Source organism: Vicia villosa, linkage group LG1 (genome assembly GCF_029867415.1).
Source record: "Vicia villosa cultivar HV-30 ecotype Madison, WI linkage group LG1, Vvil1.0, whole genome shotgun sequence".
Taxonomy (NCBI): domain Eukaryota; kingdom Viridiplantae; phylum Streptophyta; class Magnoliopsida; order Fabales; family Fabaceae; genus Vicia; species Vicia villosa.
Window position 1 is genome coordinate 202,299,330 of NC_081180.1, and position 14,280 is coordinate 202,313,609.

At 35.5% G+C, this 14,280-nt stretch overlaps 1 protein-coding gene across 1 annotated transcript; it reads right to left on the reverse strand.

Annotated features, from left to right (window-relative positions):
- Positions 1-7,914: 7,914 nt before the first annotated feature.
- On the reverse strand, positions 7,915-10,923 carry LOC131621802 (pentatricopeptide repeat-containing protein At4g21065). The gene has a single exon (XM_058892842.1). It carries the CDS (start codon positions 10,656-10,658, stop codon positions 8,808-8,810), a length of 1,851 nt encoding a protein of 616 aa, XP_058748825.1. The 5' UTR covers positions 10,659-10,923; the 3' UTR covers positions 7,915-8,807.
- Positions 10,924-14,280: the final 3,357 nt, after the last annotated feature.

Sequence of the window (14,280 nt, forward strand, 5' to 3'; positions counted from 1 at the left end):
TTCATTTATCGAAGAACAATCCAAACGACTTGTGGTGGAGGTTCGAGTACTTGAAGATCTAAAGATTTATTACAGATTTATATTATTCAGGTTTCTTATTTATTACATTTATTCATTGCATGGTATATATTGTATGCCAATTAAATATGTCTAAAATTATAAACCAAATATGTTTATGTATATTTAACCGTATTAATATGTCTGGCTAAATCATTTAAATATCGGTATGTAAATTAATCTAAAATAAGGGATCCGAAATAAATTGGCCTAAATAATGTTTTATTGAAAATTACCCTTTTTCTGGTTTTAGTGTCTAATTGTATTTATTAAAGTTTATAAAATCAACAGAGCGGAAGTTTGAGGTTTTAGAACTAATTAAGGTTAAAATCAACAGAGCGAGAGTTTGAGATCTTTAACCGGATAGTAGACACACGACATTAGTTTTAAGGACAGCGAGAGCGTATTAAAACTAATTAGATATTATTTATTTTCAAAAAGTGCTTTTAAACTCCACACGGGACATCGAGAGTGTACGTTAGGGAATATTAGCATAATCTGAGTCAACAGAGCGAGAGTTTTAGACAAGGATTTTTAATTAAATAACGTCTGCATGAAATAGGCACTTTATCAATTATGATGTTTTCAAAAAGCGTTTTTAAATTCGATGGGATAGCGAGAGCGTATATTATGAGTTAGGATCATAGTCTTAATCAATAGAGCGAGAGTTTGAGAGGAGGACTTTTAAATAACATAGTTAGTAAAGATTTTTGATTTAATAAGAATCTGGCCAATGGAACTTCGGATCACCTAAGTTAGACGAACTACATACTGATATACGCTTATTATTATATTACCTAGATTTAATATTTTAGTTTCTCCATTTATAAACAATCCAAATATTCTTAGCCTTAGCTTTACATAGTAACCTTAGATAACGGTAGATCGATTCATACTCCCTGTGGATTCGATATCTTTTAAAACTACACGACACGACTGTGCACTTGCAGTCATTAGATTAATAGACACATAAAGCCGCGATCACCAACCTAGCTGAAACATGTTGATTAAAATGTCACATCATTCATTTTTCAACATGTTGAACAAGATGTCACAACATGACAAGTATGACATCGTGTTTGTTTGAGCTGATTTGTCAAGTATATCAGCTGTTTTATTAGTTACAGAATATTATGGAATATTCAGTTAGCTAATGTGTATCCAAGATTGTAGACAGTTAGCTAATGTGTATTCAGTTATAATTGGAGACAATTTAGGAAATATTTTCTTGGAGATCAAGCAACAGACTTTGTGCAGCCTCCTTGCTGCGGTTTTAGGTCCAATTCAGTCAATACTAATTCTATAAATAGTCTGGCCTAAACCTAGTTTTGAGTGGAACTGGTATTTGTATTTTTAGGGTTCTAGGAATCCTTATTTTGGTTGTGCTGTAAGTTCCATGTTTGTTCATTCACAAACCTGTAGGTGTTGAATGGTATTTAATCTCCAAAGTTGTTAAGCAAGGAGAGTAGTGTCAGTTCTCATAAGATTTTAATCATTGATAATGGTGTGTCTTGGAAGAGTGTCTTTTACTTTTAATTGTTTGTGGTGTTTGTCACGGGTTGTGACTGCGGGGATTTGAGGAGGGCCTCATACCTAGGCGAGTCTTAGGTAGAAGTCATAGGAAGGGTATTGATTAAGTGAGAAGTTTTAAACGAGGGAGTTTAACTTCGAATTAATACTATCGTATATTGATTCACCCCTGGCTTGGTAGCCCCCAAAGTAGGAAGGTTGTTCTTAATTGGGTAAATAATTCCTTGTGTCTTTTACCTTTCTGCACTATTTTTTGTTACTGCTGTCATCTTGTTCCATAAAATTTATCAACAGATATTTGTGTCGTGACATCTCATTCAACATCACATATATGATACCAGAATTTCAATGATGTCCATCTAAAGAAGGTCTTCGACCAAGCTCGAAAATGCAAAATGCAGTTCAATCCAGAAAAATGCACGTTCGGGGTACGGGCAGGAAATTTCCTCGGTTTTTATTTGACAGAATGAGGAATCGAGGACAACCCTGACAGATGTAGGGCTTTCTCCGAACTCAAGACGTCGGGCTCAAATAAGTCAATTCAAGCTCTGAACGGGATGCTCGCGTCCTTATCCCGTTCATGGCGAAATCTGCCCAACACACTCTCACCTTCTTTAAACTTTTCTGGAAGGAAGCAGCATTTGAGTAGACAGATGAGTGCGAGCAAGCCCTCCTCCACCTCAAACAAGATTTGTCAAAACCCCTAGTCCTAACTAGACCAGATAACAGGGAGACCTTGTACTTGTACCCGGCGGTCGTCACCAAGGCCGTAAGCACCATCCTCATACTAGAAACGCCCGAGGGACAAAAAGCCATATATTTTACGAGTAAAGCCTTACAAGGCCCCGAACTTAGATATCAACAGATATAAAAGGTAGCATTGGCCAAAGAGCTCGCAAATGGACCATCTTCGTAAGCTCCACGTGAAGCGGTGCAGACATCATCCTCGAAAATAGGGAAGGCGTCCTAGTCGAAGTATCTCTAGCCCTGACGTTTCCAACATCCAATAACCAAGCGGAGTACGAAGCTTTTCTCGCAGGAGAAAATCGAAATATGCACGAATTCCCAACTTGTTGCCCTCAAGTTCGAGGAGAATACCAAGTTAAGAACGATAACCTCTCTGAATACTTGACATTGGTGAAATATAAGATAAAGAGATTCACGTTCGTGGTAGTCAGGCACGTTCCCCGCGAACATAACATCCTAGCAAACGTCCTATCCAAACTCGCCAACACGAAGAAGAAGGGAGGAAACAAATTTGTCATCCAGGAAATCCTTCCTCGACCCAAATTGAGAAGACCATGGCAGTCCTAGACGTATACGCTATTAGGGACAACAACTGTTGGATGACTCTGGTCTACAACTTCCTCGCAAAAGATGAACTGCCGTCAATTCCGAAGGAGGTTAGCATAGTCAAACACTGAGCTGTTCGTACGTCCTAGTCGAAAACAAACTCTATAGGCGAGGATTCAACATCCCTGTCCTCAAATGTGTTGAGGAAACCAAAATCCCCCATATCTTGCGCGAGATCCATGAATGCATCAATGCCTAACACCTCAGAGGTATATCCTTAGCTCGAAAAGCCTTGCGAGCTAGGTACTACTGGCCGACCATCCAGTCCGATGCAAAAGAACACGTGAAGAAATACGACAAGTGTCAATACCACACGGACATGCACTTGGCACCACCTAACAAACTCAAGACCTTGTCATCCACATGGTCGTTTGCATGGTAGGGCCTTGACATCCTTGGACCCTTCGAAGTAGGGTCCAACCAAAATAAATACCTAATCGTAGGGGTAGACTACTTCACTAAGTGGATAAAGGCGGAGGCCCTGGCTAAAATCACAGCCCAAAACATTCTATGTTTCTACAAACAAAACATCCTTGCCTGCTTCGGCATGCCCCAGACAATTGTCACCGACAACGGGACACAAGTGGTAACTACATGGATGTAACGTACCTTTGGTACTTCATGGATTTGGATGCGGTGAGTGAGTGAGGGGAACTGGGGGGAACGACTGTTTGGTATACCTATACCAAAAGCTGAATGAAGCCTCTAACTAGAGGACGAGGCACACTGCTGACGATATCTTTCATTCCCCTTATTAAATTTATTTTACTAGTAATAATTTTCCTGTCACTTCTCTTATTCATTTTTTAGGGATGAATCATTTCTCACTTCCACCACATTCATGAATATGCTCTTGATCTTGACTATATGGAAGAGATGTCGAGGGTTGCCATGTATCTCCCCCACAAAGGGAATCAGGCTATGCTGCCGTTCCGGATGTATCTTGATCGGACTGTTCATGATGACATCATATGGACGCCGTTCGAGGATCATAGAGATTATACCATTCGACTCCATCTCTTTGTATTCCGGGTGGCTGGCATGTGGTGACAAAAATTAATTATAAATAAATTTAGTAAATTTGATATTACATTTTTTTTGTTCAAGTTTGATATAAATTGATATTATATAAAAATGAATTTAAATATAAAGTGATTTATGTTTTAATATATTTATGTAAAATTGAAATAAAAAAATACATTTGAATATAAAAATCACATCCTTAATATATTAAAACACAATACTATGTACCATTTTAAGCGCCTAAATGCAATCAATTCCCGCCTAAACCTATTTACTTAATATTTGCAATTTTTTTTATTTCAACCACATTTATTTATTGAAAAGAACAAGAACACGTTTGTTATTCAAGTATTTCCTTTTTTTTCTCAACCACTTATTCTCTTTCCAATAAATGTGATTTCATTATTAATTATTAATTATAATTAATTATAATATATTGTGAACCATTCTCAAGGAGCCGTTCTATATTCCTTTTTTATCTCAACTACTTACATTCCCTATATTCCCTTTTTTTTTTATCTAAATCACTTATAATCATTTTCTTTAACCTACCTCCTAAAAAAATTGACATATCAACTCATTATTATTAAATTGATTAATTTATGAGTAAATAAATTTTCCATCTCATTAAATTATTTATATTCCATTTATAAATAGCTCAATATTTAAAAATCACGATTTAATTTATATTCTATATTCTTTCTCTCAAATTATATTTTATAAATATCTGAATATTTAAAATCACTTAATTATTTTTAACAACATATTTAAAAAAAAAACTTTGATATTAAAAAATATTATAAATTTAATGTAAGTAACAATTTAAAATTTTTATATTTTTAACAACATATTTAAAAAAAATTGATATTAAAAAATATTATATATTTAATGTAAGTAACAATTTAAATTTTTGATATTCTTATAAATGTTGTATTAAAAATATGAAAATTTTAAGACGTTATTTTATCAAAAAATTATATAAATTAATTTATTATTTAATGGAGCCATTCTATATTCCCTTTTTTATCTCAACTACTCACACTCTCATTCTATATTCCTTTTTTATCTCAACCATTTATACTCCTTTTCTTTAACCCACGTTCACCTCAAAAAAAATTGAGATATCAATTCATTATTATTAAATTTATTAATTGATTAGTAAATAAATTTTTCATCACATTAAATTATAATAACTAAAAATCTATTTCATCAATTTAGTTTATCTATTTATTATATTATTATTTTTTATTATTCTCTTTTTTATCTCAATCATTTATGTTCTTTTTCTTTTTAATATCAACCATTTATATTCTATTTATTATATTATTAAATATTATAAAATAAATATTGACAAAATTTTATCAATAATATATATTATTAATCAATTTAATATAAATCAATCAATCATTTATTTATTTTTCTTCTCAATAAATTCAATTTAATTATATATTATTAAATTATTTATTTATTGAAATATGAACTTAATAATTTATTTACTAATAAATTAATCATTTATTTATTTTTCTACTCAATAAATACAATTTAATTAGGAATTATTATAATAGATTGTGATTTTTTTGACTAATATGTGTAACATTTGTTTGGAATGTACAATCCAATAAGTTGTTATGTATTCCTTTTTAATCACAACCATATTATTTCTTTTTAATTAATTTTTAGTAAAAGCATAAGATATATGCACTTATTACTCAAATGATTCATTGAACGAAAAACCCTAAAGTTTGTCTACTTTACCTTCTCCCCCATTCTTTGAATCTAACCCTTCACTTCTTCTCCATTTTTAATTTTAATTCTGCAGTTTTCAACTTCCCATGCAAATTCCAAAAACTCTACCAATTATCTGCACTTATTGTACCTATTCAAATTGTCCTATCACGATTTTAGTACAAATAGATCCAACCTCCCCATTTTTTTTTATATTCTCCAAATTCTAAACAGAAATGTTACATCAAGGTTCTTCAAACTTTAGGTATAGAAAATGTGTATTGAGAGTTCTTACCCCACATATATTTTCACGTTTTGACTTCCTCTATATCAATTAATTGTCTAAATTTTTTCTTTTGCACTTTATGCAGAATGGCACCGTGTATCAGTATGATTTCCGACATTGTCCCTCCAAAACTGAATTGGCAGATTAAAGTTTGTGTACTAAGGTTGTGGAAAGTCCATTCTTGGAATGACCACAATACTATTACCAGTTTAGAAATGATTTTGCTTGATGACAAAGTGAGTGTTACAATTATTGTTTATTAGCTTTAATCTGTTATTTAACTTTTTTGTTAGTTTACCAAATTATTACATTTTTACCTCTTCTTGTGTTATTTATCAGTGTTCAAGTATCCAAGCTTCGATGAAATCGGCCCTCATCGGTGAATTTGACTCAAATCTTGAAGAGGGATCTTGCTATATTATTTCTAATATATTGGTTGGATTGCATGATCCTAAGTTTATTATGACAAATCATAAGTACAAGATTAACTTCATCAAAACCACAAGTTGTACAAAGATTGGAGATGTTCCATCCATCCATCCCTAAAACTTATTTTAAATTTGTGGGTTTTCCTCAAATTTTGTCTGGTCTTGACCAATTCTGTGCCATAGGTCAGTCATACTTCAAAATCAGATTTTGCAATTATTTTTTTAAGCTTAACTCAATTCTATTTTATCATATTTTGTCAGATGTGATTGGTTACGTGATTAAAAAGTTTGACATGAAGGAAACAATGCGAAGTGAAATTAGAGTTAAACGGTTGGATATTGCATTGGAAGATTTGGAGTAAAATTTTGATTTATCAACTAATTATTATGTTTAAAGTATAGAATAACAACTATATATTTATTGACTACATTTTTTATTCATATCATCAATACTGAGGAAATAATGTTGATTGCACTTTGTGGGCTGAACATGCTGAACAAATGAACCATTATTTAACTGATAATGGTTATGATAAGTCGGTAATAGTCATTTTACAGTTGTGTAAGCCTAAAATTTTCCAATGTAAGTGACGCATATTTTAGTAGATTGTATTTTTTAATAGCTATACTATCTATACAACATACTAACAATTTAATTTCTATTTCTATTTTTTCCAGCAATTCATGGCATTTCAAATGCCTTTCATGGTACAAATTTTTTTATTAACAACAATCTAAAGGAATCTCTTGAATACAAAGAGAAGTAATTTATATAATTTGCCTACAATATCTTTTTACGTTTTTAATTTATTGATTTTTTTGTTTCAATATATGTTTAGAATTATATTTTTGTTAATTTTATTGTCAGGTTGGAGAATGGAAATAATTCACTGAACCAAGTGATTAGTTATGTATCTGACCAAAGCAACAATGCTTCAATGGATGATTTTCTTAAACATCCAAAAAATGAAGTTGTTGAACTCATAAATGATTACATGTTATCTTTGATTCCAGGTGAAGTTAAAACATATTTGAGTTTTTACTTCAATACTTTTATATCTCACTATATAAATATATAAATAAATATATGATTTCATTAATTTGTGTGATGTTTACTTTTTTTAAAATAGATGGATAGTGCCAATTACAAATTAGAAAGGTTTTGCTGCACATTACATACATATTGTGTAAGTTTGTTTAAATTGCTATTTTAATTCACTTTCAACATATGCATAATGGATTAGGTTATATGTCATTATCAGTGCTATAAAAAGTTTTACATTCTCTTTTATATTTATTCTTTTTGCTTTTAAATTTCAAAGATTAATTTACTCTATTTTTGTTCAATTGCAAGGAAAGTCGGAGAAGGATAATTTATATTTCATGTTCTTATTGTATTAGTAGAATGTACTTTTTTGTTTTGTAGTATGAAAAAATATATATATTTTTATTTTCGTACATTTATATTTTTACATAAAAATACAATATATATATCCATATTATCAATCTCACTTAAGAGCAATCAAACATGTTAAAACCAAATTTACTCCTTTAGAATCAATTCTTGATTATTCAAATGTGAAACCAAACATATACTTTGCCAAAGTAGCATGCTTTCTCAACTCACAACACTTACCAACCCACCAGAACAAATAGACTCTTCAAGCGGTCAATCTAGGCAACTGGGATCAAGCACCTCAACTCAATGAAGCATCAGTTTACCTTTTGTCTTCATTTCTCATAACTTTTGATAATACATGTAACTAGACATTTTGAATTTGAATTATAACAACGTGCCTTCAAGCCATCAAATTCCTTCCCCTTTTGATTTTTTTCTTCCACTTATGCCTTCAAGCGGCCTCTGTTCTGTGGTTGTACCAAAAATGAGGGAGAAAATGGAAAATTGAAAAGTTCAAATGATAAAAAATTGCATTATTTTTCGTCTCTTGTAGACCACCTACATGGAGGCCGTGATAAAAGCAATCCAGGAAAAGTGTATTAGCATTTTTCGTTTCACAAAAATGAAATTCTAGGCTGTGATTTCTTGCATCTTGGCTCATTCTAAAAAGTGAAACAACAATAGAAACTTGAAGGAATATACTGCACAGGTATTTGAAATGATACAAGTCTCAGCTCTGCGAATATCCTTTTTTTCTTTCTTCCAAATAAATGGTATGTGACACATGTCATTAATACTGAAGCATAAATTAATGTTTGAATGTGACATGTAACATCATTTGATGTTAAGCAATTTATGCATGGGAGGAGAAAGGGGCTTTCCTACAGTAGAAAGTATTTACTGAGAATGACTGCAAGTTAGCAAAATCTTCAGCCATGTCTCACTGCCTATCTAATCACCAAGTCTTACCTCAAAAACAATACAGCATTGTACTCTCAAGATGTCATTACCAGTAGTCTTTACAGGAACAAAAACCACCTCTAAAATGGTGAAACCGACTACGATCCCTGATAACAATCTCCCTATCATAAACCTTTGATATGAGTTTGATGGCCATATGACAATCTGCGCAGACTCTTAAATTCTTCACGACCCTGATTGGAGTCCCCGGTGCTGTATTCAGGAGCATAAAAGCAATTGCAACTTTTTCACTATGATAAGACAAAGCCTGTTCCTTCTCCTCTTCCTCTATGTCCGCAAGCACATTTGCGGTATGAGGCACATAACCTTCTAACTTCAACAATTCTGTGATCTTCTCTAGCAGTGCATACACATCCTGACTCCGGGGATGAGACCTATCCCCCATGGTAAATTCAAAAACCCGGTTTCCCAATTCAACGAGACTATAGCCAGGCGTTTTCCAAACTCCGTCCTCTATCATTGACCTCCTCACTGTCTGGACATCAGACCAACGACGTTCAGAGGCATAAAGATTTGAGAGAAGCACATAATCCCCGCTGTGTTTAGGCTCTAACTTCAAGAGGTGGGATCTTGCTATCTCTCCCAAACCCAAATCTCCATGTATTGTACATGCCCCTAATAAGGTCCTCCAAATAACAGCATTTGGCTGCATTGGCATATTCTGAATATATTCATAAGCTCTTTTCACTAAACCAGCCCTACTCAGTAGATCCACCATACAACCATAATGTTCTATCCTTGGCATAATACGATAATCCTCTTTCATCCTTCTAAAATAATTGAACCCCTCATCCAACATCCCACAATGGCTGCAAGCATATAAGACACCAACAAAAGTTATCTCACCAGGTACAAGCTCTTGTCTCTCCATTTCTTTGAAAAGCTCAAGTGCTTCCTCACCAAACCCATTAACAGCCAAACCAACAATCAAAGAAGTCCAGGAAACCACATTTCTCTCACTCATTTCACTAAACACTTGTTGTGCCTCTCTTATGCTCCCACATTTCGCATAAAAGTCCAACAATGAATTATTCACATGCATATTCTGTGTCAATCCAACCTTCAACAAATACACATGAACCCTACGTCCTAATTCTAGAGCTCCAAGCTCAGCACAAGCAGACAGTAAACTAACCACAGTGAACCCATCCGGCTCCACGCCTTCCAAACTCATTTCCCTAAACAAAGTCAAAGCTTCATTAGGCCTTCCATTAAGAGCAAACCCATTAATGACAGAATTCCAAGCAACTAAATCTCTTTGATCCATTGACACAAACACCTTGTGTGCACTTTCAGTGTCACCACAAGCAGCGTATATATGAAGCAAACTATTCCTAACAAAAATCAACGACTCAAACCCATTTCTTACGGTGACCGAATGAATCATTTCCCCTTCTCTAATATTCAATGACTTGGAAATAGCCTTAAGAAGAAAAGGGTAAGTGTGAGTATCAGGTTCAACGCACGAAACCAACATTTTACGGTAAAATGGAAGTGCAGGAGTTGAGTTATCACTTTCAGCGTAACCCCTAATCATGGTGTTCCAAGTAAACACATTTGGATTATGTAACATGGTAAAAACGTTGTGAGCGTAAGACATGGGTGCGGAGAGTGAAACAATAGTGAAAATAAGGTACTTTCCCATGTCGGGGTTGTTGAGTGGGACATTGTGTCTTATGGAAAATGCATGGATTTGTTTTAGTTTGTGTTTGGAAGAGGCACAGTATTGTAAGAGAGCAATGCATTTGGTGAGAATGTATGGTGTTGGGTTTTGTGGAGTGGTTGAAAAGAAGGATGTAAATTTGAAGGAAGGTAAAGGGTTTTTGGGATTGGGGAGGAATGAGGAAAACTTTGAGGATACTTTCATTTGTTTCATGTGATGAAATCAAATTTGTTGCAACAAGGAATCAAACTAAGGTTTGAACCGTAAATCTCAATTTACTGTCGGGATCGTTTGTTCAATGCTGATTATCACTGTCCTCGACCATTCAGTATCCTACTAGCCACTTGAGTTGAGATTGAGATTTCTCCATTTCAAGCACACAAGACTCAAGACGGGACGCGCAGCCCTATAATTTGAAGTTATAGTGTTATATGCAAACTTTGTGAACTTACGAATCTTCAACTCTTGGGTAGTTCAATGTGTAGATATGGCAGAAACAAAATTAGGCTTATGAAGACCAACACTAAAGTCATTTTGGGCTAATATAAGTTTTGAACACATTGGTTATATTATTTGGCCCCACAAAATTGTTTTGTTGGATACTTCTACGTATGCATTCTGATTTCTATTAACTACTACCTCTCGACCATTTCAACATAAGTCATCTCTAACTACTCTGAATATGGGCTGTTCGACTTGTTGCCCTTCATCATTAAAAATTCCTTCATTGTTTGACACTCCTAAATTTTGAATTTGACTAACATTTTGGATTTGAGAGATTGGTCCAACAGGCGCTTGAGGAGCACCAAAGAACTCAGAAATTCGACCCATTTGATGAGCCAATTGTTGGTAACTACAATTTGTGTTTTAAATCAAATGATTAAACACAATACCAATTTGCTGCGTAAGCATGTTCACTATATCATGATTACTTTCATCCATTTGTTGCGTCAAATATAGCATAAAATTAGTAGTTAGTGGTGACATAACTTGAGGGGTATATTCTAACCCTCATTGTGGTTGTGTCATTTGACTAGGATAACTTAAGTATATACATAATAATATTTGCAAATGTTATTTCCTGGCTCTGCTAGGGTTTGGTTTTTTCTTCTCTTGTGAGAAGTTTTGATAGTTTTTCTTTTCTTGGTTCTTTGGTTTTTCGAGTCTGGTTTACAGCACAGTATGGCAAGTCCGAGTCTCGCAGATCTTTCAATCGGGGATGAAGGAGAGGAGGAAGGTTTTTGTTTCGATGTGGAGGAGGACAAAGAAATAGCGGAGGAATTAAGTTTGTGTCTTATAGGAAGATTTCTTTGTGATAGACCAATTCATTTCATGTCTATGAGATCAAGGATGGCTGATATCATGAGACCGCTTAAAGGAGTGAACATCAAGGAAGCGAATGGTCTTTACTTGTTTCAATTTGCTCACAAACTGGATCTGGAAGCTGTTCTTAATGGATGCCCCTGGACGTATGACGGGCATCTGTTAATTCTGGAGAGGATGCGTATTGGAGTACAGATAGAGAATATAGCCCTGCATGAAGTGGACTTCTGGGTTCAAATTCACAATCTCCCGGCAGGACTTATGATGGAGAAGGTAGGAAAAACATTGGGAAACTTTATCGAGTCGTTCGTAGAATACGACAAGAATAACAATACGAGTTTTTGGCGACAGTTCATGAGAATTCGTGTAAAAATTGATGTCCGGAAACCTCTGAAGAAGAACACGAAAGTGAAAAATAAAGGAGGGGAGTGGTGCGTCGTTAATTTCAAATATGAGAAATTAAGTTTATTTTGTTTTGTGTGCGGTTTACTGGGCCACTCAGAGCAAAGATGTGAAGTTAGATTTGCCTTGGAGGAAGATGATGGAACTAGGGAGTGGTCGGCTGAAATTAAAGCGGATACAAGGAGATTTGGCGGTGGCGGATCGTCTTCACGGTGGTTGAGAGATGAAAAACAGCTTGACAGCAGAAGGAATATTCATGGTGAAGCACAGGCGCGTGAGTTTCATTGCAGGGAAGAAGCACGTGAGGTGCATCACACCCAACCGCGGGCCCCACAAAATTCCCCTTTAGTAGTGACTAAAACGCCTGAAATAGTTAACAACATAAGTGGCACATCAAGGGATATTAATTGCTCATCATTTGAGATTCATGGCATTAAAAACAATTTTAATCCTGGTCCCACACGACCTGGACATGTTCAATATCACATCAAAACTTTCCAAGAATGTTTTTCCCCTCATTTAAACATGTCCCACCTTTCTAGTACCCAACCTACCATGCTACACAACCAAACAAAACCGTTGCTTTCACTACCCAATATTAATTCTGCCATGACTTTGTCTAACCCACGTGGCACACCATCTGCGGACCCCACCCATGCAGTTGTGCATGCTGAAACGTTCCAAACCCAATCACAAAATTCTGCCAACACGTCCCTCGTAACCTTTTCAGCAAACAACCCCGTCCCTTTAACTTCGACAAATATTACTCAACAGGAAAACCAACAGCAATCGTACCCCCAGCATACTAACCCTCAAACCCCTCTTAATCCCAGGCCTTTCAAATTTAAAACAAAAAATCTCACTTCTAAACTCACCCAAAACTCCCAGAAAACTCTAAAAGAAACCAGACACAGTGTCATAGCCTTGCAACCAAACCTTTCTACGCACCATGAAACTAGCACATTCAGCCCTTTACACCAACCTGTTACTCAAGAGGATCAATTAATGAATGAACCAGGCGAGAAGAAGCGAAGAAGGGGTGTGGCCACAGAAAATGAAAACGACACAGTTACTGTTGAAACTAAGCATCATTTTTATCGGCAAGTCCTGGCAGTCAGGACTGCCGGGACTCATGAAAATCTTAAGCTGGAATTGTCGGGGTCTAAGCAACCCGCGTGCAATTCCGAGCTTGAAGAAGCTGGCTCAGCAGCACCGCCCGGATATTATATTTTTGTCGGAAACGTTGGCTAACAGTCGTAGGTTGGAATCTATTAGAGTCACGCTCAAATTCGAATCGTGCTTGACTATTGATGTGGAAGGTAGGAGTGGTGGATTAGCTGTTTTATGGAGGAACACAGGTTGCTGCAGTGTGAGTAATTTCTCACGTAACTTTATTAACCTGGATATTAAAGATGAGAATAGGGGAGTTTGGCGGTTATCGTGTTACTATGGCTTTCCTGAACGAAATAGGAGGAGACTTGCTTGGGATATGCTAAGGGATATTCGGAACATGTCGGATTTACCGTGGTGTATCATCGGCGATTTTAACGATCTCCTCTCGCAAGAAGATAAACGTGGCATACATACTCACCCGAATTGGCTTTGTACAGGATTCCGGCAAGCGGTGAATGATTGTGACTTGATTGATATAGCCCTTGAAGGATATCAGTATACGTGGGTCAAGAGTCGCGGAGCTTCGCATATGATTGAAGAGAGGTTGGATCGAGCTATGGCGACACCGGGGTGGCTTGAATTATTCCCGAATGCGTCTCTGTCGAACCTTGTGGCTGGTCACTCTGATCACAGCCCTATCCTTTTGTCATGTGATTTACCGCAGCAAAGTATGTTTAGAAGGAAATTTCGCTTCGAAAATAGTTGGCTTCATGAGCCGGATATTGATGATATTGTTCACTCGGGCTGGTTGCTTGAAGATAATATTGAGGTGGAGGGTAGACTCTCGAACTGTGCAGAAAGGTTGGTGGAGTGGAGTAGAGATAAAAGAAGGAATATGAAGTCGGATCTTGAGCGTTACCGAGCATCGATGGAGATGTTCAGAGGTGGGAACAATGAACAGGAGGCGGAACGGTTTTTTGAGGCTCAATCTGAGTAT

What these genes read in the sequence shown, in the direction of transcription:
- LOC131621802 (XM_058892842.1), bottom strand. Translation starts at nt 10,658, where the DNA reads ATGAAACAAATGAAAGTATCCTCAAAGTTTTCCTCATTCCTCCCCAAT.